Below are 27,664 nucleotides of genomic sequence, written 5' to 3' on the forward strand. Positions count from 1 at the left end.
AAAGGTCGGAAAGATTTGTAACTGGACGGAAGAGGAGGTGAACGTGAACAGAGGGGGAGATCGAAGAACATCAGACGAAGACAATCACATTTACCCGGCTGCTGGTGTAACAGAGAAAAAGAGCAACAAGGACAGAAACTCGTCAGCATCAAAGATCAGAAGAGAGAAAGAGAGAGAGAGAGAGAGAGAGAGATACGGGTAATGAGAGAGAAAGAAAGAGAGATTTAGCACGATGGTAAACGAGCGCACAGCAAAGAGAGAGGGAGTCAAAGAGAGACCACGAGGTAGACGGACAGGGAAAGCCCGGGGAGAGAGGGAGCAGAGAGCACGAGCCAGGAACTCGACGTGTGCGAGTAAGAACGTAGGAAGGAACGAGAGCCCGGCGTGTCGCTCACGCTTGCATTGCTTTTCGAAGCTCGCGCGCGATCGGTTGCTCGCGACGTGCGTACGTATATACGTGTGCGTGGTGCAGCTCGCTAGACACGTGAGAAAAAGAAAGAGAAAGAGAGAGAGAGAGAAAGAGAGAGAGAGCGAGAGAGAAAGAATCCCGCCGATTCATTTCCGCGCTACTCTTTAATCTTGATCGCTTCTTGTGATCGATGTTATCTCGCGACGAGGATTCCTCTCCGTGCGCGCGCGAGAAAGTGATCAATATCTCGAGATCGAAATCGTAACTACGCGGAAAAGCGTTGCGAGTGCAGTTTCTTGGTATCGCGATCGGCATCAACAGCTTTGAAGTATTATTATGTCTGTCGATTTGTGAGATCTCGAACACACAGATAAGAAAGAGAGAGAGAGAGAGAGAGAGAGAGAGAGAGAGAAAGAGAGAAAGAGAGAAAAAGCGGAAGAAGAGATCGCGGGCGCAGAAAGTCTACTTGGCGGAAGCATCAGGAAGAGGTCGCCGGAGAAAGGTAATTTATGCATCGCATTGTATTTAGTAGTGTGGTTGGAGCAAGTACATAGATATTGAAGCGCGGTCGTCACTGAATGTAACTTCCGGACAAATGCATCGTGGATAATGCAGGAGCGGGAAAGCTATTCGATTTGAGTTCAATTTGTGCGATGGAACGAGATGAAATTCATAATTAGATTACAGAGATAACCGAGAGGAATGAATGCGAAATAGTTCTCTGTGCGGAAATTCCTGTCTGCTGGAACGCAAAGCGAAAAATAAAGGATTGGACAACATTGAAATCATGCGCGCGAAAAGTTTTTGCGCGCAAATTGTTTTTATATGTCCGATTAAATAAAATAATAGTATAATATTTATAGCAAAATGTTCTTAGAATGTTTAACTGAAATAAATCTTTGAAGGTAAGTAAGAATTGAAAGATCATTAATTCTCATCAGTTTAATAACATGAGATACAATGTAGATAAGACCAAGCTATATGACATGTTTGTATCGACTGTGTGATTGGTGGAGGTAAACCTTTGGCACCCAACCAGGTTGAATAAATAGAACGCCTGAATGCGTGTGGTCAAACGAGTCAAACCTGTGAATGTCGATCCATAAAGGGGTTGAACCCCCACTTCCCCTCCCCCCCGGATTGGATAAATAGAACCTCGTTGAGAATCACATAATAAACACAGTAGACAAACATTACAGCAATTTCTTAATATGTTACGTAAGCGAAAAAGAAACATCGGGGGGAGGAAAAAAATGTACTTTCAATAAGAAAAATAGTTTTGATAGTTTAAAAGTATAATATTGTCGAGTTTGATAACTGTCACACATTTTTTTAATGTGTCACAATATAAGAATCTCTAGAGATAGAATAAGGTTTTCTTTGTTTTTTAAAAATGATTTTAACATAAAGTACAGAAACGTAACGACGTGCAAAAGAAATCGGCTCGCGTGTGGCAAAGTTCTTTGCAAGTAAAAATCACGTTGGGTTTAAATTTAAGATTAGATATTCGGTCTCTTATCTCTTACGCGAGATTTGTAAATAATGACGTCATTTGCAATTACAATTCGCAACAACACATATATCCGTCAATGACGTCTAGTAACGATTAACGCGACGTTTCATGTGCGCGCGCTTATGGCTCTCTCGTCGCGGATGAATATCGCGAGGATCGTTTTCTGACAATTGACACTAGAAAACGATTAAATGATCGTCAGTGCGTAAAATAACGGAGAGACATTATGGCGACGCAGATGGCGGCGAGTCGTTATTGCGGTTTTTTTTTTTTTTTTTTTTGTCGCGTGAAATAACAATTTTTGACATTGATAAACGACCGTTACAGCGCGGTCACACGTATTACAGATATTAAATCTTGTCTCGGTGGATTAAAAATCATAATGATCGCGGTGCGTTATAATCGGTCTCGGGGGGAGAGGTTTCGAACGGTCTTTACATCGCAAATCGCGACATCCGTGTCCTCTACACCACACTCGGAGCAATTACTTCACCGTGATAAGCGTTGAAATTGAATTGCGCGCCGTTGATGACCGCTGTCGATTTGAATCTAACTTTAGTCCGCTTCTGGGAAAGCAATCTCAATAAACGGGACGTAGGAAAATATGAGAGCGCGCGCGGTGTATACGAGACTGCCTCTACAAGCTAGTCCTACTCTTAAGTACATATGTACCTCACCGCTCACAACGAGTTAACGATCGATTCTCCCACGTGAGTCTTAGGTGACTATTTTCCTGGCAACGGTTTCTAGCCAGGCACACAGCATCCGAAATAACGTGTCGCCGGAGAGCATTTCGTGCTACACGAAGCGCAATAAAAGAAAATTGTTTAACTGCCGTGGGACAAAATACACATACCCTCCCGCGAAACACGTTGTGTATATCTAAGACGTGTGTGTTCCTAAAGCGGATTTTAATCACGAAAGAGAGAGAGAGAGAGAGAGTTTCTCGGAACATACATTTTTTTTGTTATGAAAACTTCGATAAACTCTGATTATTTACATCTCTATTTGCAGAAAATTGTCGATTAAATGTTTTCGCGCGCAGATAAGCGCGAATTTTTGTTTTAAGTTGTTTGTCGGTATTGAATCTCATTGGCAAAACTAAATTTATATCGTTCGCGATGAAATTGTCTTCGCGGCAAATTGACGCGCGCAGTAACGCGCCGAGATAAATTCACGAACATCGTCGCGCGACACACTGACACATACGACCTTCGCGCTTATTCCGCGCAACGAGGCAATAAATGCCATTTGTGCATTAATACGCATCGGAGATTGTATCCGATCGATCGTAGAGAGATGCGCACGGAAGAGAGATGCGTGTTAAGTAATTGCCGTTTCCATTCTATAGGCCGCGCGATCGCGTTGATTTTTCGCGGCGCGACCGGCTCATTGTGCGATTACACGGCGGAGAATTATATTCGTTCGTTGTAGCAAACGTAATGCGCGCGCGGCCTATCGCCGTGTACAATATCACCGTTTATTACGCGTTGCTTCGATATACATCGGGCCGGTGTCGGCGCCAACTAGCCGGCCGGAGCGGTCAACGCGCACGTATTCGCACGTAGGTGCACCAGTGCTCCGCGCGTTTTATTCCCTTTCAGGGAATACGCGCAGACACGACCGGCCTTTATCGTAATCTAAACTAGATTAGAAACCGAGGGATATCGAGTGCAGTGATTGCAGGTACGAGTGTGCGCGCGGAATGCGCTTCGGAAATCACTTCAAAACCGCTATCGTCAATTGCGCGGCTAATGCCGGCGCAAACGCCTTTGGAATAAAACGTTCAGCTTGTCCGCGACGATTAATTTTATTCCCGTCATTTTTAGAGCAGCTTGCTGTTATCGACATATTTTCAAGATGGCTTTCTCGATGAATTTTTAAATTTGCTTCTTCGAATTCACGCTCGTTTATATATCAATTTTTTTTTATTTTGTTTATATGAGAAACATTTTTCCTCGTGTGTTATTTTCCTCGTTCTCCTTTAACTATCGCAATGTTTTCCGACATGACTCAGTCAGGTCGTTAAGAGCATTCTATACGATCCATTTACATGCTATTTTTACATCGAATTTGCAATACGAAGTGCGCTTCTCTCTCACAATACCGCTCTATTTTCAATACGAATGCGCGAGCAAAATTGTGTTTGATAAATTATATGCTTGACGGAACTGGGCTCGCATCCAACTGTCCGCCAACGGATTTATCTAGCTGATAAGATTGAATCGCCACATCTCTCGTTGAAGTGCGCAATGTGGGATCTTAATTTAATATTCCTTCGATTCTAGTAGCGTTCGCTTTACCAATTCGATTAATCATAAGCTAATCGCGCGAATCAAGCTCGAGCGACGTTGTGTGTACAAAACGTCGGTATAACTACCGTTTCGAAACTAAGCGAGTTTCTTATCACTCGAGAGATAATATCGTTCAGATGCGACAAGAGATTGCGGACTGCGTAACTGCAGTTCACAATCTCGTACGAGCAAAAAGTTTATCCAGCCGAGATAAACACACACACACACACGTCGATCGTTCGATGCCGATCGCACGGAGGAGGAAGCGATCCCACGTCGCGTTACAAAACGCTCCATTAATGACTCGCGCACCCATCGGCGAGCAGGTCGGTCAACGTGCCGAAGCGTGTATAGAATTGATATTACAGTTTTCTCTCCCAACGCGGAATGAACGGGTGTCGTTGTACAATATAAAACCGCGCGGGACTTTTGCGTCTTTCTACCCGGAAACATCGCGAAGTCTGTACCCGCAGTAGTTCCCACAACAATTAACCGCAGTTCAAGAACCGCTGCCGCGCGATGCACGCCCGCTAATGAGCAGACAGAAGAGCCGGTAACGAAGATAACGAAGTCGTGGAAACCCTGAAGGTCAAGCGCGATCGGAATTAAAAAACTAACTCGCGCTGTCGCGACTGTCATTCTTTCGCATTCTGAAATTTGCTGATTTATTATAATATCGCAGTCATGTAACAGTCACTTAGCATATATCGACGTGACAGAAGAGCTTGATTATCATATTATTATGTTAAATACATTTTAATCGTTGTTTGATAACCCGGTATATTATTGCACATTATTATAATGCATAATAAATGATTTAATCAATTATTTAACAAACAAATTTTGCTGGGAAAAATGTCCGATATTTGTAAAACTCTCCAATTAACGCACGTGGAAATAAAACAGGTTTTCTCGATCACTTCTTTTCAAAGTTTTTTATTACTGAAACTATTGAGAGAGAAAGGAGAAAAAAAAATAGAGAGAGACAGAGAGAGAGAACTTTAACGAGCGTTTTGGCTATTAATGTGTAAGAGCAAAAAAGTGAACGCGGATGTATGGTCTAACCGTTTATTAACCAACTGAACGTGTATAATACAGGTGACAATTATCACGAGCTATTGAACCAACTAAACAAGTTCCTTTTTTTGTCACGTATCGACCTATCACGACTTCCCATTCATTCGACGATCGTAGAAGTAAATGTGCGAAGTAGTAAAAAGACAAATTCCATTGGCACGTATATATATATATATATATATATATTGCGAAACGATAAAGTATGCCGGAATCATGCATAGTTCTCATAAACGTTAAGTGGTTGTGTCATAACGTGAGGAAAATCTTAAAAGTGTTTATTAGGTGTTAAGTGTCTCTTAACACGAACCTCATAAAAGTAAACACAAAAATATTGTATTAAATTAAATCTCATTCTTCTTGTCCCCGCCTCCCATGTCTATTAAATCCCAAAGAAAGGATGTAAACACATGTTATCGAAATAGAAATATAATAAATATTAATCAATAAGATCGTTAAAAAATTTTAAAAAATTTAAGGCTTAATATACAAGACGTCCACATACGTGTATATAAGTCTTTCTAAATTTATTAAAATAATTTATTATAAAATATGTCTCAACAATCATATGCTTCATATTCGGTCGCGAGTTCAGCAATAAATTACACTTATTACTTTGCAAATGATTGTTGTAATCTAAACGCGCGATCGCGTGCGTACTTTTTTTTTTTTTTAGAATCGTGAGTTAGAGTTCGTAGGTACTATGCTCTCTCTCTGTGTGTAGTCTGCAGTACCGTTAACACTCCCGGAGGTGCGGACAGTTTCCATGTGCGCGTAAGATGAATCTCCATCGGCGCGCACGCGCGCGGTCATGCAAAATGTTAATAAATATCCGACGGGAATCAAAGAAGAAAGAGAGAGAGAGAGAGAGAGAGAGAGAGAGAGAGAGAGAGAGAGAGAGCGCTATCGACGATCAACGATGAGGGTAATAGGATAACCTTTCTTGTAACCAGGTTTCTCTCGTTAAACACAACGAGTTCGATGCAATTAGATCCTTCACATATAGAGCCGAATCTAATAAATTTTATCTCTCGTGTAAGTGCGGCGCAATCTCGTTACGAACTTCGCGCGACTTCGAATTGAGTTTGTGCACCTTCAAACAGACTAAATTGACTCGGGCAGTGGTCCGGAATTAAGTTAATCCACGTTGAAACTTGACGGTGACAATGTGTTCCAGAAACTTCATAACGTTCGGTTAGGAAATTATTGTGCTGTCCGTATGTACATACGTGCGTTCCCGCAGGCGCAATAATCGTATGTGATTTAGAGACCGAATTTCAGAACGTATCATCGCGCCATGTTGCTCGAAACTCTTCGAGTTTGCATGTTGCGTCTCTCTTCATGTGTCGGCGCACAATCGGAACTCATTACAAATTACAACACGTCTTCGTATAGTACACACTCTGTAGGTCGTTAAATCAAAAAAACTCGTGCTACTTCTCCGCACGTGCTTTTCCAAGAGGAAACGAAAAAAAGAAAAAATTGTTTTTCAGCCAAGACAAAATTTCATTACCGGCTACATTTTTCACCTACGTATGTGCGCGAAGGAATGTCTCTATAATATTGTAATATATATTCCGCACGTATCGTATCGTATTACGCGGTACGTGTCGCGAAAACATCCCGTAGCTAAAAGGACACGTGGTAACCCGCTTTGTGACGGCCTTGCCTAAAGTCTCTGTGAACTTACGAAACACGCAGCGCGACACTGTGCGACATCGCCGGGGTGTGGTCTCCGCGGTTTCTCTCGTTACATCACCACAAATGCGTACGATCAATCTCGTACGCACTTTTCGCGGTGACCGCGGCATTCTCTCATTCCGATCGCTTTCCGCGTGTCGCGCGCGGAACTCTGCTGTTCTTACGCGCGCGAGAAATTATCTTTCCGTGAATTATGCGGAGCGCGTTATCACTCGGAATGGAATTTAATTGGCGTTCTCGCTTATTACTCGCCAGGTTCGCCGGAAGGCACAAAGCGATTGCATTACGTGGCGCCGACGCGACGTCTCTCTCTCTCTCTCTCTCAAATACATCCTCCTGATGCGCAATCCCTTTATCTATTAATGTTTACGCGCATACCTCAAACAACCACAAGTAACGCAAGTTTAGTGTCTATTTAGTTATTTGTTTTGCAGAGAATCGCTGTGCAATTATTGATAAAATTAGAAATTGATTGCAGAAATCAAAAGCGGAGTTAAATTAGTTGCAGTCAAATTAGCAAGAGGAGAAAGGCACGAACATACGTGTTGTGTGTCTTCCAAAGATATAAATTACAGAGCGTACTCTATGCGATGGCTTGTAATGACATCACAGTGTATCTCATTTGCGGTGAAATAAAACGCTTGTTTTAATGACACGTATTTGCATTTACTGCGCGTCAAGCGCGTCAATGATTGCGCATTTTGTTTTAATAATTAGCCGAGTACGTGTGTTCAAGGACCAATATTTTTGGGCGCAGCACTCTGTAATTGTGTGCGTGTGCGTACGTGTGTGACAAACGGGAAAGTACACGTAATGACACCGGGTGATCTATCAAACAAATATATACGACGAATAATTACTGACACATCACATTAAGATCCATATCGATAATTAAGAGTGACATGTTTCTATTGTGTCGCTTTATAAAGCTTCTACGAAAAAAAAAAAAGAAAACAATTTGTGAACAGAAATCGTGATTCATATTTTTCAATTATACGCGTACATACATTTCTTTAAAGATTAAAAAACTAAAATATATAAGGTAACAGATAATGAGAGAGAAAAAGAAAAACTATTCGTAAAATTACATTGCAGATAAAAACTGTTCGTTTTCTCGCGGGGAAAAAACGAAACATTTTTTGTTATCTTAGAGCATGTACGTACATACATACTAATTTCAAGATTTCAAGTGAACTCTCAACCTCGCTGCTTACAAGCCAGCGTTTCGGTACGATAACTTAAAATAAAATACGCGGAAGATTTTCGTGCGCGCTTCTCGCGATTTTAAGATGTCTTTTTGCGCGGCGCGTGTCAAGTGATACCAACACCGGGACGGTTCTTTAAAGCCGACAGCGACGTCTGCCGCGTTCTTTCGTGACCTAACTAATGCGTGGTTCTACTACGCATGACTCAGCGGCCAACAATCTCATTCATCGAGGAGGAACGAGAATCGCGATAAGCGCTCTCTCGCATAAAACGCTCTTTCGCAACATCGCTTCGGGGAAGAAGAAATTTTCTAGGATGGGAAAACATTTTGCTAATTGGAGCCATTTGTTAATCGCGCGATATCTCGCGTTTCTTCCTACTCCTTACGGCACGGTCGGTCTATGAAGAGTTTTACTGTGCGTATATAATAGAAAGCACATGATATACGCGAGCGGTAGAGAAAATTTAAAATTGCAAGAATTCGGTATATAAGTCAGAACTTAAGAAATAATAAACTCGATAGAGAATCCGTCGAGATTTTAGAACTTGCGAGAAATATGAAATTGTCGAGGTTTATAAACCTCGTGCGAAATTCAACGAAATTTGCATTTGGAAAATACGAAGTTGCCGAAAGGCAAAACGCCGCTCGTTCAAAGCTGAGATTTGAAAACATAAAACAGCCAAGCTTACATTTGAAATTATTGTATTTAGGTTTCCCTGGTGAAATCAGTCACGCAAATAGTACTCGTGCGTCAATGGTGTTTTGAATTGCTTTCCGTCGCCCACGTACTCTCGTACTTAGAAACGGTACGCGCGGAGAACGATAGAATGCATGGCGCGTCGTCGTGATTTCATCCGCTATTTCCACGGATTCATGAATTCTCAGTGGGGTGGCCGATAGCCTACTCGAAGTCTGAAAAACTCTCTCGGTAATGAAATCTCGTTCCCGATGTACGGAAGAGGGCGGGGGGGGGGGCGGGGGGTTTGTCGTGCCGCATCAATAGCAATTACATTGCCGCGCGCGTCCCGTATTGAATTTCTCCCTGTTCTCTCCCGTTGTCGATCATACGTAATTTCCGGGAAGCGCGGCTGTAAAATTACAGTAGAAGTAGTAATGCACGATGATGATTCGCGCGATTTATGGATTGCCAGTGGGTGGGATGTATGCCCGTTTTAGAAGCGACCATTGATCAAGCGTCGCGGTGACGTCGTGATTTATGCCCCATCTCGACTCTAGCACCATTCAAACGAAGAAGAAACCATCTGGGAGTTCTTCGCGCTTCGGTCACTTCACACACAGTGAATGTGCGAATTGATTTTTGACCCTAATCGACGATCTAGAGAAACATTTTGTTTTCCTGGAGCAAATAGCGATTGTGATGTTCGTAAACGTCGATCTTTTTTCAACCATGAGGTTTCTCATTGTGAGAAATGCAAATGAGTAAAATAAACAATAAATTTTTTTAATAAGACGCTATAACGTAACCGAACCGATGATGCACAATTAATCATTCGCTTTATCGCGTCTCTAAATCACAGAAATACACGTACACGCAGCAAACGCGGTTGTTAGATATCTACCGTTACAGTCTCATGGAAAAGAGACACCAATAGAAAAGACGGCCGCTCTATTTTCCCCTCTAACCGATATAAATAGATTCTTCGATACTTCGTGACTCGAGACTTGGCTGTTGTTTCGAGCAAGCTTTTTTTATTTTTATTTTTCTCGATCGCCGGTGAAAAATATCCCGCCTTTCTATTCCAGTGCCGACGCACACACAGTAAGCGCGCTACGTCTGTTCTTCTTGTGCGCGCGTTGGTATTGTACGTTATTCAAACATCGGTCGAAATATATCACGTGTCACGATATCGAGGAACCGATAGCGAGCGATACGCTAACAGGATTTATGACGTTTTCGTCAACCGATGGTTCCCAGACGGGAAAACAAAGGGTCTAGATCAATGTGTCGTGAAACAAACTGTCGATATAGTTTGCACATCTTTGCAAAATTTAACATTGCAGATATCCGGAAATAGTTTTTTTTTTTTTTTTAACGCGTGTTTCGTGAGATTTTAAAATACTGTTGTGCACTTTCAAAGCACTAGTAACGAGTCAAAACATTTCGAAGAAAGTACATGCGTATATCGATCGTTCGATGGAATTTCATAGAGAGCGATCTTCATCTTCATGCGTTCCGCGCAACGTCGTCGTCGTCGTCGTCGTCTCGTAACACACACATTGTTTTATCAAATCAAGACACGCTCCAGATTTGCTTCTCAAGAATGCCGACTTTCTTGGAACGAGCGAGAGGATGGCAAATTCCTCCGAACAACACCCGGCGCGGCCGCAGCGGCTAACTCTCTCTTCTTCGCGACTTGACCGCAACTCGAAAAAGAGGAAAAAAAAAAAGAATTTCACACACGGTTTTGCGGTTGTACGACCTCGGAGTATACGACGGGGTGAAAATTACAACCTCGGAGTTTCGCGTAATTGTGTCGACATGCGAGCGCGTTGAATTGTTCCTTCGTTAACGAATGAGCATAAATGCAGGTGGAAGTGATTAACATTCCGGAACAACCGACGCTATTATTCCTAACGTAATGTAGGATACAACATTAAAAGCACTCAAACGGTGTCCGGGTAACAATTAAGATACGAAAGCTGCTCTTGTCGTCGGTCGTAATCGCAATCCGATTAGTCTCCTCTCAGATTTCGCAGAATAATTTGCGTAAAGTGAAATCACTTATAAGGAGAAGTATACACACCCCATTTCGACGTTCATAATCCAGTTTAATTCTGTGTGAGAGAGATTCATGCTGATACAAATTAAATCTCTCTTTCTCTCTTTTTTTTCCCCTCTTCCTCGTTTGTATTTTACAATAATATGCAAATGAGATGTTTTGAACACGACGATATTTGTGTACTTTCATATTCACTTTTAGTAAAAGTAATGTAAAATTTGTTCTGCATGAATCATTCTGTATATCCCGTGCGTGAATATTTTCTCATGCGCGTGCTTAATTTTCTCAAAGCCTTATCCGTCGTACCGTATTTTGCGCGCCGTGATTCAACGATAAAAATATTTCGACGCGGTGAAAACGCGGTAGATAATTCAACCGCATTTAAGATTCTCGATAGAGATCCCATTCATCGTTCGTACTTATCGCTAGGATATTGCGCGAATTTCTTCGTAAGTGATCGATATCCGAAGCGAGATCGTTTCCGCGAAGGCACACACCGAATAGAAACGTATCTTGGTTAGATACATTCTCGGCTACTGCGCGCGAACGAAAACGATATGCGGGAGTCGTTGATAAAAATAAGTTTTGTTGACATTAAAACGTAAATCGGCCGGCGTAAACGATGCGACCGCCCACGTCTGACATAGATTGGCAACTATATACCGCGTTAAAGGTGCAACGACGTCGCGAATGCGGCGGTCTAATAAAACAAAAAAAAAACAAAAAAAAAACTAAATCGCATTAACGCGGTCTTACAACGTCACATGTAAATTGCGCGATTAAAAATAGAAGAGGAAGAGAAAAGAAAAGTGAAATATACGCAAAACTGTACGTAGTCAAGTTTAAGGTTGAATAACCGCGAGTTTCTACATTATGTGTGTTAAGTTCACGTTCAATTTACATCGCACTTTCACCGCGATCAACGTTAGCGAAGTGTGGAGTGTGTGCTCATGAAGATTGACATATTACGACGATATATAAAACGATATGCAATAATAAGAAACATCAAATAAATCGCCGCGCGCGATTTGCATCACGTTTATTTACCGCTACGCTCGCGTAACAGTGCGATGATTCATACCGCAATGCAAACATTAAAGTATTTTTTACAGATAAGTCAAGACGCGCATCTGTGCTCGTGTTGAATAAAGAGTTCTTTTTTTTTTCAACAGTTCTCCCACCTAAAAGTGAATTACGTCGTACCTCACGCAAATTGCGCATTTAAATTCCGGCAAGTAACGTAAGATTGTGTAATACCGATTTATTTCGATTTATTTGAACATTTTTTGTGTAATGTTAATTCAATTGTATCTGATTATCGCTTGTTTATTAAAAATACGAATTGATTCTTTAGTTTTGTTTCTATTGTGCAAATATATTTTTTTACTATTATGAGATATCGTAACGCGAAAGAAACACAAAGTTTTCTTTGATTTTATTTTAGTTTTGATAAAGGCTGCTTTACTTTTTGCTGTGATATACATGCAAATGATATTAGCGATGTGTCATTCTCTCCGTTGGTTACTCTGCGCACCGACACTCACACACACACGCCGTACGCAACGTAACCGTCGGCTTATCAGATGCGCTTCCAAGCATGACGATGAATTGCATGACGTAATGTCCAAATTTATGATTAATCGCGCCATACGCGTACAGCGCGTGTCTCTCTCTCTCTACATTCGCGATTTCAAATTTTTATTCGCGGATCCACGTTGAGAGAAACTCAAATGTTAGTAAACAAGCAGAACAAGTTCTCATAAATAGTAAATAGTGTATTAATTAACGTTAAATAAATTTATACACGTACACGTAATTTATTTATATATGCGCATGTATAAATTAGTAAATTACTTGTATATCTACACATATTTCTATGAACACGCAATTAAATCGATTTTATAAATGTAGTTTTCTTCGTTCGCGCAAAGTTCACACTTTGACGCAGCTTTCTATAATCTGTTTATATTCTTGAACAGAGTTTGCTTGCAAAAGTAAGTGAAAAATGTCACATTTTACCGCACGTTTGCAGATACTAATAGAATATTATTCGTTCCGCAGTATCGCGCCAAGGAAACACAATGTTGTTACGTTACATAACTGGTGTCGTATGGAGACTTTTGACACTTATAGAAAAGAACGCCTTGACAGCGTCTATTTGTTTTTTCCTCGAGTTTTTCGCTCATCTTATTTTTCTTCGAAACTTTATTTTTCACAGAATGTACGTACATATATTTGTCAGATAAGACTTCCTCGTTATCTCTTTGCACTAAACACACTTTTCAAATTTTAACCTTGGCGACGTGCAAATATATGCGCGTCGTACTCTCGCGCGTGCGTGCGCGTGTGTGTGTGTGTATCGTGTTTCCGCAACGTGATTGTTGACCGATCGTCCGAGCGCTAACTGACCCGCTTCGACCCGTGAAATGCGCGATAATCGCTTACCTATCTGATGTGATGCTTTAACGCATCCGGAGTGTATTACGTGACAACCGAATTAGTCGTCACTCGAACGATTATCACCTTCGCACACCGTTCGTCATTTTTTGCGCGCTGATACAACTCGAATACATACATACATTGACTTATTAATTATATACCGACGAAGACGTCGTGTTCCGTATCGATCATTACAACAACATAGTTAAGCAACCTGGCATTTTACATAATAATTATTGCCATCGATCACCTCTCTCGTCAAAATAAACTAACGTGATATTTAAAGTCTCGTGATAATCGTATTAATAATTCGCATGTGTGATCGCTTTTGGCAAACAAAAAGCAAGAACAAAAAAAAAAAAAAACCGAATTGATTCTTGTTTTCTTGAATCATTTCCGAAGGCGACCGACGGGATACATGACGCAACGTCCGACGAAAGTCATGATTAATTGAGGACCGATGCGCGTCTTGCGGTTCGGTCCAGCCTTTCTGTTCCTTTTTCGGAACACGGACACGCCGCCGGGCCATTCGCGAATGCGCCGCACGCATCGGAGAGCTGCGCCGCACGCAAATGGCATATGAGCTCAGAGGCCTCTGTTCACGCGTGCACACGCATGTACGCGGATGTTGGCCGGCCGCGGAATATAATAGCGGTAATACGATGGAACTGGGGCAGTCTTGCTTTGACGCGCGTCTTAGGAGCTTCTTCCACACCTGCTGCTGCTGCTGCAGAGGCGGCGAGAGGCCTCCTCTCTTGCGAGCGCGCGTTACGTCGTCTCTCCTCGCTACTACGTGCGAGTTTCGCTGATACTCCGTTCGCTGATTACTCTCGAGGTTAGTGTTCACGTTAAGTGAACAAATGAAAGTACGCGCACGCGGTTCCCGGTTACAGTAAGTAGGTCTTACGCGGGAGAGTTTCCCGTTTCTCTCTCGCGCCTGAAGCGTTAACCGAGTGTTCGATTAGTGCTTTATCGGAGTGTGTTTCGAACGAAACAGAGTTCCGCGAGAATTACGTTAGATATTGCTCTCGTCACTCTATCTCGTTTGTTTGTAGATATATCTTACACTTGCCGTTTTATTCAATAGATATGTTTTGTTTGTAGGATATCTCACACACATCTGTCGGTTTATTCAAAGTTTATTACCTTCAAATTGTCAACGAAGCAATATTTTCGCTTTTCGTAGATGTTTATTACGATTGTTTTTCATGAGTTTTTGTTAAATCATTTCTCTCGTTTCTCTTTATACACGCCGAATGAAAACATTGCGGAGAAAACATTAGAAAATTCTCATTCTCGCGAAGCACGACATTGATTTTAATTTGGAATTGACGATCGTTATCAAGCCGGGACGATCTGCGCGAAAGTGATTCTAATTAGCACTGACGGCGCACTCGTCCTAATGGATTAATTCCCAGCTCTCTAATGGGCTATAAATTGTATACCGAATGTGTGTGTGTATGTGTATCATCGGTTTGCACTCTACTCGCGTGACATTGCTGCAAACTGAGAAGCAACGGCCCATTAAGGAGCAAAGTGTACTTTTCCACCATTCTTATACGCCGTCCATTTGTTCGATGAGGACCATCTAGACTGGCGCTAACATCGTATTGTATTTTTAGGAAACTCGATATAAAGCTTGCTTTTCTATCAAATATTTATATTATTTTTTTATTACTCTCAAGTGTATATATATATATAAACGTTTGCAAAACCGGCTAAGTAAGTGGTGAATTTAAATTTACATTCATAGGTTTATCGATTTGCATTGCGGACACATGAAGCATGCGCATTTTTTGCGATACCATCTGCCTGAAAGAAAACGAATATGTGCGCGTATTCTCGTTTTTTATTTGCTTTTTTACACGATATATATTTTAATACTCTAATTAATTTTATGAACATAACTATCATTTACAATGTCATGTTGTGATTGCGTCGCGCAGATACTCGACGGATCTGATTGATCGAATGTATAATTAATACGTGTCCGCATTTTATGCATTGGCGTCGAAACCGTTCATATATTCGCGAAAAATATGTGTCCACGATTCCATTACATTAAAACGAAAATAATATTAGTGAAGATTTTTTTTCTCGCTGGCATTTAATATTGTCGCTAAATTGAGTTTCTCTTCTAGATTATATTAATTTTGATTCGACGTTTTTCTCCATAAATTTTTAGCATACATTTTTGCGCGTAACAAGTTAAAAAAAAAACACAAGTTAAAAACTTTTAATCCGTGATAAATCCAAAATAAAAATACGTATATTGAGAATTGTAATAAAATAAAGATAATATTACTAAATTAATAGATATGAATTGTTAGAAAGAGATATTCTATTATTATTAAATAATAATATTATTATTAGATATTAGATAAATTAAATAATAATATTATTATTAGATAATATTTTATTATTAGATAATAATATATATATATAATTGTTAGAAAGGGATTCTATTATTGTTGTTGGACAGAGAGGAACAAAGGGAGATTTTATTATTATTAGATAATAATAATTGTTAGAAAAGGATTCTATTATTTTTGTTAGAGAGAGAGAGAGAGAAAGAGAGAGATATTGTGATTAGATTTGTACACATTATTCTGTTATTATTAAGTTTATACACGTATCCGCGACGCTACTTGGAAGTTTTCCTGAACGATTATTGACAGTAAATACGGATAGGGACGAAACCTTGGATTCGATATTCTGGCTTCTCTCCATAGATACATTGAATGATAGTCTCGTTACGTAACAACACACGGCACGACTCTCACAGTTCGCGGACTTGCGCGTCTTATCGTCTGATGTCATAGTTACAATTTCACAATGACCGTTCACAAGTCTGGTTGCGACGCGTAGTCTAGTGTGGTTTCGTGTCTTTTGCGGTTTCATTCAAGGAATATGATATTACGAGAACTGATATACACATATATAATATTCTGCACCGATTAATTTACTCCGTAACCGAATTATATTCGCTCCTCTTATCGCAACTTACGTAACTTTCTGTATTCAAATCTGTTTGTAACAATATCGGATTTATTAAAAATATATATATTTAAAAAATTCCAATATTTTATATTTTTTATCTTAGCTCGAAGTAATCATATATTTGACATTTTTTTTGAAGACTTCTTATCTTTTTTCGTAATCTGTATATTTCTATGTACATTTCTGAATACTTATTAAATGATATGTATAATATAATTAGTGAAAACCCCGTTTTCAATAATTAAAAAAGCAAAACAACAAATTTGCTTATTGATAAACTTATGGCACTGAATATCGAAAATGCGCGTAGTGACTTGAACGAAGATTACACTTGAGAGCCTCTGCTTGGTATTTAGTCTGCGGGATGATAATTACCGACAACGTAATTGCCGCGACTCGCGTGCTCTCGTTAGGTGCATGATGGAATTACTGTGCTTCATGAATCTCTGCCGAGAGAGATACCGTGAACGTCGCGACGCGGTCTGCACTTCGGCGCGCTAATCCCATGCATGAATAATTCAATGTGATCAGAACCGCCAATATAATATTGTAATAGAACGCGGTATTTAGATCTTGTTCACCTTAATATCCTTATTATTTATTGTTGGTTATTAATAACAACAGAGAGAAACCGCGCTCGTGTTTATATCTACTACGTTACGCGATATTGCGGCCATTAATATTGCCACCTTTGGGTCGGCATTACTTTATCATGATCGTTTTATATATGAGATTTCAAAATAATTGTTATATTTAATTATTTTGTGTATGTGCAGTCTTACATTGTCAATCTAATTCTTTTGTTCAAATGAACGCTGTTGTTAAATATCGTTCAGAAGAAATTTCTCCGTCTTTCATTCTCTCTTTTGATCGTAATTTCGCGAGTAATTACGCACTCTTTCTTTCGCTCGGTTCAATTAGTTCCAAGTACAAATATTAGGCACGGCCATAAAAAAAAGTAACTATTACCACTACATTGTTTATAATCTATTCGGCAAAAAGTCAATAAGATATGCTTGGTCACTCGAACAATCTGGCTTGGATCGGCAAAACCAAGGAGTTGGTTGCGATACGCCGCTGAAAGTTTGAAAGTTGGTCAGGTCGATTTCCATGCATATAAATAAATACGCGCGCTCGGCGACTGATAATCAAGCCGGTATCGACGACGATGCGCCGAAAGGAATAATCGTTGTCGGAGCGATTGACGCGGTCGGCCGCTAATTCATTGAGAAAGATTTAACCGCGGCTCGCACACATAAGAGTCACGTTAATGCGATACAAGACCGCGGGAATTAATGAGTATGTAAATGTGATCAGGACGAAAAAGGCTCGTCGAATGGATTATATGGCGCGATGCTTGTGACCACGATCACAAAACAGTGTCAAGCAAAACACGAGACGAGATTTTCAAAAGAATGCTGATATTGTTTTTCTAGATAATATTATTAATATGTGCAAAAAATATTTGTGGTTTTTATCAATAGTGCTCTCGACCTCCTATCGCATATACTTTATATAAAAAAAAAAAATTAAAATAAAAAAGTACTCAAAAATTTCACAGAGAGATTTCTTTCACACATATTTTACACTTAAAAATTCCAGAAGATTGATACAAATTTAAATAACTTTATAAATTTAACATATTACTACGTTAAATTAATAATATAAAAGTTATAATAAATTATAATAATTTTTGCTTTTCTAGAAATTTCTACTTGAGAATTGCTATCTTTGCACTTCGTAATTACGTTAATTATCCAAAATGTTAGCGAGTCAGACGCTTTCGTGAGTCAAGAAAATCGATGCGGAGTACATTAGGCGAATACCTAACCGAGTAGACTGTAGACAAGCTCGAGGTTCGTCTGTGTAGTAATTTCGGTGTTGCAGAGCAAGCAAATTTAATCGGGGGAACCGCCCACGCGTCAACAACGAAACTCGTAACTTTCGGCGGTGAAGGGCGCTATTCTTTCCGATTTGATGGTATTATCGTTTGACAGAGCCGAAACCGTGTTCGCTCCGCGGAGCACGCATCACAATGGCGCGCCGTGTGTCGCGGACGGTGTCTCGAAATGCGAGGGACGAGATTAAAAGGAACATCATTGTTCGCAAACAATTCGGAGTAAGCGTAAACGCGCGGCTACCGCGCGGGAAAAGAGGGATATTTTCCAAGCGTTTTCAAGCGTCCATGTTTAATTCCACAAACGTGCCCGGCTGAATTCTCTCTGCGATCCATTCAACGACGGAATTCCACGCTTGACGCTTGACGCTCAAAGCGACGAACCTGGTCCGAGATTGTCCATAAATCTCGTAGAAAACGTGCTGGGATTTATATACGCGCGAACGAGAGTGAATGATGCCGAAAGACGGTTGTGAACGTTTATGTACTTCTCGCTGGAAAACACGAGTTCTCACGATTAAAACGAGCTAATAAAAAATTGCCAGTATATCGGTTGACTTTTGCGCGTGATCGGCATTAAATTTCTCTGATTTCTCAATAATGAAATCGCCTCGAGAAAGAGAGAGAGAGAGAGAGAGACGATCAATCTGGCGATCGTAAATATTTCGGTACTAACGCGACGTCGTTATTCTCTGGTTTACGATTTCTGCCAAAACACGCGTAAATCATCGGCGCTTGAGCCGCTTGAGGGCAGTCGAAGGTTGTAATTTTATTTTAATAACTCGCGGGGAATCTATAATTATGTTTACACGGAGAAATCGCGCGAGCGAAAAGCCTCGTTGTGCGGTCGATATTGTTGCCGCTGACAGGAATAACAAATGTATCTTACTCGATCACGAAAGTGCTAGCGAAAATATAATTTTAGATAGCACAATAATAAATAACATCGTCGTTGCTTCGGCAGTACACACGGTAATCCTATTATCGTGCATCTTTGCCGTAATTTTTTTTTCATGTAGGAATAAAATGTTAATTGAACAGGTTTCGCTACACAAATGTATCTGTAGATCCTGATAAACATATCGCGCTACCTTAATTAACGGCATCGGTGGGAATGTCATTTAATGCATTTTTTTTTTTTCACAAAACTATTTCTATCAATTGTCTGTACGTTCAAAATCAATAAACACAGTAAATCGTCTCTCCGTACACGTGTAAACGTTTTCAATCGCTGTCAGTATTAAATTTGATTAACTTACTGAACTCAGTAGGGGCTTATTGTGTGAAGAAACAATTTGCTATTCCCGCAAAATTGTTCATTCATACTTTATATCGCTTACGTCGCGATTGCGCACGCATTGCGATGCGATATTTTGTCGAGAGAAAGTCCAAGGTGCAACGTTCTTCACGTTGCAGCACGCTGAGTCTAGACATACCTGCTGCAAATCCGATACGCTAATGACGCAATAATGAGATGTCGGGTTTCAAGTTTAGCCAAATCGGCAAGTTTTTTGAGCGAGACAGTTGATTATTTTTTAATGGTTCAAAGTTCAGGTTTTGAGAAACTGTCACACGGGATTGCTTCCGCGGAGCAAATATTTCACCAAACGAGCACGAGTTTTTTTAGTATTTCCCCAGTCATCAAGTAATTAGCGCAACGTCACTAACGAAGATTAATATTTTCTCTGGTGTGGTTAGACCGCGCAACGTAATAATAAACGAGAAAGAAGAATAGATCGCGAATTCTCGCAGACTACATTCGCTCGTCGTAAAATATTTTTTTGTTTGCTTTCGAACTAGAAACTCTCCTGAAAGTTTAGTATTAAAACATTAACACCTCACATAAAATTTTGTGCTAATGTATAATTCTTCGCTCGACGACCGTGTAGAGCTTCTCATACTTAAATTATCATAAATATGAGGTGTGTGTATGTAACACGCACGTGTGTATGCGGCTCGACATACGCACGTGCAACGCATCTCTCCCCACCTATACAATCTCATTCGGAGTTTAAGGTTAATTGGTGCGGCTCGCTTGTTTATAATCTGAAGATTACAAATCCTTGCGCGACGGGCACACAGGCATTATGGATCGTAAATTACATTTCAAATTACATTATACAATCTGCCGGATCGCAACATTATATATACTTTTACTCGCCGCATATTCGTAAAGTAATAATTATCGCCTCACTTACGGCGAAATCAACCTGTTCGTGATATTGCGAAGGTCGATTTAATCGATTAGCGAGAGAGAAGAAAGTGTGATACACAACTTGCACTTCAAAAAGTCATTACGAATTCTGTGCGAGTAAAAAAAAAAAAAAAAAATTATTGAACACGCATTATTCTCTCGATTAAAACTTTAAACCGTTTTTTTTTAGAACACCGTTTTTTAAAAAATTGTTTTTTTATTTCCTTTAAATATTTGTCCTTTAAATCGAGTTGCTTTATATACTCGATCAAAGAAAAATTAATTAAATAAACAACAATTTGTGGTAAAGACGTTTGAAATTTTTGATTCGTAAATCAACATTTGTTTCTTCAGTTCTGTATCTGCGAGAAGACACACACGCGCGCGCGCGCGCGCTGGTAGAAAACGCAGCCCGCGCTCGACATTCATTCGCCACGGGATTTCGCGAACGACTTTGCTCGCAAGTTAAACGCCAGCGCATGGCGCGTGTAATCACGCGTGCGATTACGATGTTCACCATCGTTGCGGCTTTGCTCATGGGGGTCACGAAGTGAATCGTGAAGCGCGTGACGAATCACGCGGCACCGTGTCATCGTCATCGCGATGCGTCACTAGCACCGTGGAACCACCCGGCCAGACATATGTCTGTGGTATTTATTAAATGGAAATAAAAGTAATAATGCGAATGTATGTATACGGCGGCATCGGCGCTGCGTGTGACATCAGCCCCTCAATCAATCCGTTTTGCATGATGATGCATGAAGCGCATTTGGCGAATGTTCGCGCGCGAGGACACTCGTCTGGGTGTGGACGGCAACGGCGAGTGTTGCCCATATAAATCCTTGCGTCAGCAAACCACGATTATCCGTATGGTTCAACGGTACCTTTTCGATTATCCGCGTCTCGTTTCGTCGAGCGTCTCATTTGGGAAAACAGCTTCGTCTCGTGGATGAATATAAATATCTACATGACTGTCACTCTCTGTCAGTTTATGAAGCTGCATTATATTCTCGTACAAGAGGAGGCAATTTATTTCTTTATTTGTTGGAACACGATGGAATTTCAAGAAAAAAAAATTGTTTCAATCACCACATACGACTTCGTGTCGATCGCGTCGATAGAAAAGAGATTAGAAAATTAGCGATAAGTCCTGTCTATTGTTGTTATTCTCGCGCATAAATTCTTTTTCCCAGAACCCGCATCGGAAAAGATGAACGTGCATCTTTCAAAACAAGATATTGTCCCAGGCTCGTCCCAAACAATCAGTTGATCAGAATGAGAGACGACTATCGAATGATCCTATGCAAATATTGCGGTGGAAAGGTCACGTTTTATTTTCCCTCGGGCGATCAGTGTGCTCGAAATAACGATGATATTTGCGAGCTCAGACGAGCTCGATCGATCGAAACTTTCTCAAGCCGCATTCGCATTGCCTTGCTTTTGCAATTTATCATAAAAAAAGCACGAGTAATTCCCACTCTTATTCAATTACTCTTATTGCTTTTATTTTCTTCGCTTGATTTTTTTTTGTTTTTTTTGTTTGCGCAAAGTTGGCGGAGAGACTTAAACGCGATCAATTTGCCTTGTCGTTTTGCTCCCGCGATATTTAATCGCAATCGATCAATTTTCCTGCGGGCAAATGTTCGATATTTTTCCGGTAGTATAATCGAGCAAGAGAATCGAGAAAATAAATTCGCATAAACGCACGTGAAAATATGATGATTACCGGGTTGTGTATACACCTACGACGTTGCGCGTCGCTCACGTGTGCACGGAGCGTATCAAAAGTCATGCATTTTCCACGGATCGCAAATCAAAAGAAAATTTCATTTTTATAGATAATCTTAATATATAGCGTAGCGCGTATTATCCGTAAGTATAGTAACCTCTTTGAGTCTCTTGAAGGTTCGCCATAGGCGAACAAAACTGTAAAGACGATACTGATCGCTTCCAACATGATATATCGTTATGGTCTCGCAACAACGTACACCGGTATATTTCCCGGTATACGTCTACCGTAACAATAACTGCGTCTCCCTGTCTCTTTACGATATATCATCACCGCGGATCTCGCGGAGATTTGCTCGGGGAGAGATGAGAGGAGCACAAAGGTTTCATGCAAATTGGATCGTCGCGAAAAAAATCGAGACGCCATTGACGCCGTAAACTTGCGGGACTCTGAGTGATAAAGCGGTATCCGACAGATTCGTGCATTTCGACGTTTACGACGAGAGAGCGCAGCGGAATATTATTATATATTCATCGAAAAGTACGATCACCATTTTGCGTTCCGCGTTCAGTTTAAAGTTTTACCGTATATTTCGAGCTTGTCACTATGACAAGTATTTCCGTCGTTGTGGGCGGTTATTTCATCGGAAATTCGCTTCCTCGAGCACGGTGCGCAACGAGAGAGAAAGAGAGAGAGAGAGAGAGAGAGAGAGAGAGAGAGAGAGAGAGAGAGACAAAAATTAAAATGGAACATTTATACATTTTTTTGTTTACTGATGTAACTTGACTTGTATTTATTATATCAAAACGTTTATATTTGTTTTATGTTTTTATTTTTTATTTTAAACATATCGCAAGTGTTTCTCGACGTTCGTTAATTTATGAAACAGGAAGAAGAGTCAGTGTGCGTTAATTAAGTAATAAAATTTAATTAATACATTCAGGAATTCCTGATGTTTGCGATAAGCAATATAGACATATATTAAATATTGCAATGTACAGTCGAGCCGTTGCACATGTATGTTTATTTTCATTTCAAAGAGCTCATTTTAATATAAGTCATTATTTGTTATATTTGGCGCAAAGAGAGTGTTTCTAGATCGTGTTCGACTTTGGATGCCGTTTTGCGGCTATGTTTAGATCACGTTCAGCTGACGACGATAAACTAGGTCGGATTAGCGCGCTTTCTTGAATGAGTTCTTCATCAATTTGCCGAGAGAAAGAAAGATCCACTTCATCTTTTTTTTTCTCTTACGTTTCGTAAATATGGAGTATCGGATTCCAGTCAAGGGCTATTAAGATAATATTCAAGGATCCAATCGATGCTTCATCATAATATTTGCGCGACATTTAATATTTCTGGTCCAAGTTTGTAATGAAAACATGCACGTTGTTATTTGTCAATCTGTATCTTTAATTTGATTATTGCAATTTGTGATTATACTCGCAACAAATGAATTAATGAAAACGTCACATCCACAATTGTTTGTTTATCATTATTGTCGTTTACAAATTAAACAAAAACTTGCACGTAATCATGTTGTGTACAAGAATATTTAATAATCAAGCGCAGCATCTCATCATCGATTGATTGACCTTCAAATACTATGCGCAATTGAAATTATGCGCGATTGACATCATGCGCGATTGACATCATGCGCGATTGACAGTTAGCGCATACAAGAGCAAGAAACTCATTTTCAGAGTTATAATCATCGAAATAATAACAAAGAAATAATAACAAGCTAATTCTCTTTACAAAAGAAAATTCTTTCTATAAATAAAATTAATCAGGTTTTTTTTCAAATAGGAGATGAAAAGCGAAAAGATTAAAAAATATTTTCAATTAAGTAAACTGTGGTGTCACTTATTTACACGATATAAATTAATCAAGGAAATATTATATTCCTTCTACTCGTCTCATTTCTTTTTTACATAAATATATAAAATACTTTTCCGATTTATCTTAAAGTACTTTTTGAAGTAAATGTCACAATACGACTATCAAGCATTACCTATTTTTCGCTGCATATACGACAGGTGACAAGTTGCTTGAATAACTTGAATACCTGTAACCGGATTTCGCGGATAAACGGATTTTCCATACACATGGCAGTTTATTGCGTCGTGTTGCACGCGTTCTGTGCATTTCACATTAAATTTATATTATGTTACTTTGTGTCACTTTGATACCGCTATTTGATACTATTTAAGATGCGCTTTGCAGAAGTATGCGCAACGAAACATTTCAAACAATCGATACGTACGAGCAATGTAAATGACAAAGTAAGAACCACAAACGTTTTGCTCGTTAATGCGCGACATGAAACTAAATCAGTTTTAATTATTCTTTTTATCAGATGTCACAATTACTTCTATTGATGCACTTCCTGCTGCTGACGGTACTGTTAGCACCGGTTCAGAGGGTTGCAGCGTGCAGCTGTATGCCAATGCATCCACAAAGCAAATTTTGTCACTCGGATTTTGGTATGAAAATTGTTTATAAATTTATATTATACATTTCTTTTTTCTCCATATCGTAACTATGTACTCGTGTGACTGTGAGATATATTTTTGTTAATTCTTGACTTGCAAATTTTGTACGTTAATTATTGAACAAATATGCAGCGTCATATTGATGCAATAACGTTTTTATGAAAGAATATCGTGCATGAATATTCAGCGCGGTATAATCTCAATCGCCACGACAGAAAGCTTTTAGACATCAATAGCTAATTTTTTTTTCATAGTTTTTACGTGAATTATATTGATCGTTGATGCGCGCTAAATAAACAGCGACATTCGCTTTCCGGTTTTCTTAAAAGTCATCGGTCGCGATTAACGACGTTCTTTTTGTCGCAGTCGTCGTGGTGAGGGTGAAGAACATTACCACCAAGCACTCTGTGGGCGACTATGAGATCGCTTACAAGGTCAAGATAAACAGGGTCTTCAAGGTGCGTATTATACGCCGCGAGAGAGACGTGACGCGCGGCGCGAAGAAGAGGCGCGTTTGTCGTCGCATCGCGCTCTCATCGCTAAATGTAATCTAGGTTTTAACCATACGCCTCTTCTTTACTTCACAGTCCAACCCAAAGGCCGACGTGGCTCTGATGCAGAACCTTTTATGGACCCCGTCCTCGGACGCGCTGTGCGGCGTGACACTGAACGTCGGCGAGACTTACGTCGTCGACGGAAGAATCTTCTCGGGAAAGCCGTTCATATCAATTTGCGGACTCTCGATAAGATGGGCCGAAACGACCAGCAGGCAACGTAAAGGACTGAGACAGCTTTATCAACAAGGTTGCGGGTGTAACGTGAGTGTTGAATTTTCATTGTTGAAGATAAGTCACACAAAATTAAATTTGTGTTACTTTTTCATTAATTTCTTAAGATCGTAAGAATATCGCATTGAAAAATATTGATGCAAAAAGATTTTTAACTATTACATGTTCGTCATATCACAAGGAAAGAGACAAAACCTCGAAATTATGTAAAAATTATATCTATTGCAATTTCTCGAAATATTATTTTTTTTGTTTAAACGATGTGTATGTTACGAAATATTTTTTTCTATAGAAACACTTGAAAAAAAAAACAAGTTAATCACGTTTCGAAATACTAACCAATTGCAAATTTGAGAGAGATTCGTGAATCGTATGTAAAATTAATTATTTTTTCAATCGCTTCTCGCGAGCTCGATGCAACTCAGATTAACGCGATAAATCACCCACGACGTCACGTAAATTCCGACTGATTTTGTACAATCAAGCGCGTGTTTCTAAAATATTCAGAGTCCTATAAATACACAAGTGCGAGCAAAGAATTGCACACGCGTGTATGTTTGCGCATTTATTCAATCGTCGGCGATTTCTGCGAGGCCTCGGAGTTTACGCGCGAGATGAGAATATGAAATCGCGCGAGGAAGAGAGAAAGAGAGAAAAAGGATGCAAAAAATGGCCTGGTTTTTGTACCGTAGATTCTTTATACACATTGGAGGCGCAAGGGAGCTGTGCTGGAATCCAGTGGCGGAAAGCGTTGCCTGTGGGAGAGCATACCAGGTCCCCAGGTTTGCCAAGAAAAATACGGCGTGTGCATGGCGGATAACACGGGCGGCTGCTCCTGGGCACCATCGGTTCCATATAAAAATTGCATCAAGGAATATCAGCGTAAACGCGATCAGCAGAGGTTGCGGGAACCGTAATTGACATTTTTTCGTATCGGGTTTTGCGCGTTCACGTTCTCGCAACTTTTATAGAAAGCAACAAAACAATCTATCAAGTCGCACAATGTAGCGTGTCTGCCAATCGATCGAATACATCGACGATAACTGAGTCACTAAGAGGCAAAGTGGTACGATAATAATTTGATGGAACGACATGTTCTTTTTGCGATATTAAGTCACGCATTACACGCGAAACGTGTTCGAGTGTGTAACAATTTACTGACAACTCTCCGCAACGAAATTATTCGCTATCTATTTGTCGATTGTTAAAAATATTTACGCACCTTGTTACATGTACCAAAAAAACACGCCAGGTATTAAATTGTCAAAACAATAAAACGATTGTTTAGTTCTGACTTAATTCGCAACGCTTTACTTTTAAGGGACGCAGTTATGCGCAGTTGGCGATCAATGACGACTTGACCCTCACAATATGTTTTGCGTTTTTTAAAGTTTGATAAAGTATAACAGAGAAACGATGATTGTGAAAAATCGGAAACAGTAATAGTTGTAATTATATATATTATATAGTTAAGATGTGAAATCTTTTATTATATGTTAAATTATTTGTAACTTAGGCTCTTGATAGCGACAACGTTGGTTAATTTTATCCAGCAGGTTTTTTTTTACTGGCTTAACATCAACACACACACACACACACACACAATTATAAAATATAGGACAAGAAAAGTGTCGGTCAATATTGGTAAACCTAATACTCCCACCATTAACCTGTTGATTATTTGATTATCGTTAACGAGGTATAATAAGCTTTGTAGTGTTAGAAATTTTCGAAACACGTAGATACCCGATATGTTGAAACATATATGCGAGCGACCTACTTTTCACGGCTATATATACTCTTAACATGTGTTGTATATATTATATTGTTAATGTACATTGTGTGTCCTTAAATTATTCCAGCTATCGTTTCGTTGTACGTAGGTTTAGGACATCGTTACAACTTTACTCGCAGTTTATATTACGTTTCGTAAACATTTTATGTATATCGTCTTTTTAGATATAAGATAGCTGCGTATATATATATATATATTCGTTATATATATATATATTCGTTATATATATATATTCGTTATATATTCAAATGATTATTCATAATCAGCGCGCTATTTACCGTGAGACGAGAAATTAGAATGAATATTTAAATCCGTAGCTTCATAAATAAAGATATACACAAGCTCTTTTGACGCTTCATTATGCGTGAGCACAAACGTTATTCGATTT

At 39.7% G+C, this 27,664-nt stretch overlaps 2 protein-coding genes across 4 annotated transcripts in view; one reads left to right on the forward strand and one right to left on the reverse strand.

Annotated features, from left to right (window-relative positions):
* LOC109862899 (synapsin) overlaps nucleotides 1–27,664 on the reverse strand; it is a 46,380-nt gene that overhangs the window by 14,042 nt on the left and 4,674 nt on the right. The window lies entirely within an intron of this gene.
* LOC109862916 (metalloproteinase inhibitor 3) lies at nucleotides 356–27,619 on the forward strand. Of its 3 annotated transcripts, none has more exons than XM_020443096.1 (5): nucleotides 356–911; nucleotides 24,558–24,684; nucleotides 25,060–25,151; nucleotides 25,281–25,511; nucleotides 26,174–27,619. In XM_020443096.1, the coding sequence occupies exons 2-5, from the start codon at nucleotides 24,558–24,560 to the stop codon at nucleotides 26,396–26,398; spliced, it is 675 nt and encodes a 224-aa protein (XP_020298685.1). In that variant the 5' UTR covers nucleotides 356–911; the 3' UTR covers nucleotides 26,399–27,619. The 3 variants fall into 3 exon arrangements, with proteins under 3 accessions (XP_020298685.1, XP_020298688.1, XP_020298679.1); XM_020443099.1 differs by lacking the exon at nucleotides 356–911 and adding an exon at nucleotides 14,068–14,213; XM_020443090.1 differs by lacking the exon at nucleotides 356–911 and adding an exon at nucleotides 24,210–24,483.

This window comes from Pseudomyrmex gracilis, unplaced genomic scaffold, assembly GCF_002006095.1.
Source record: "Pseudomyrmex gracilis isolate BER0280 unplaced genomic scaffold, ASM200609v1 scaffold_10, whole genome shotgun sequence".
Taxonomy (NCBI): domain Eukaryota; kingdom Metazoa; phylum Arthropoda; class Insecta; order Hymenoptera; family Formicidae; genus Pseudomyrmex; species Pseudomyrmex gracilis.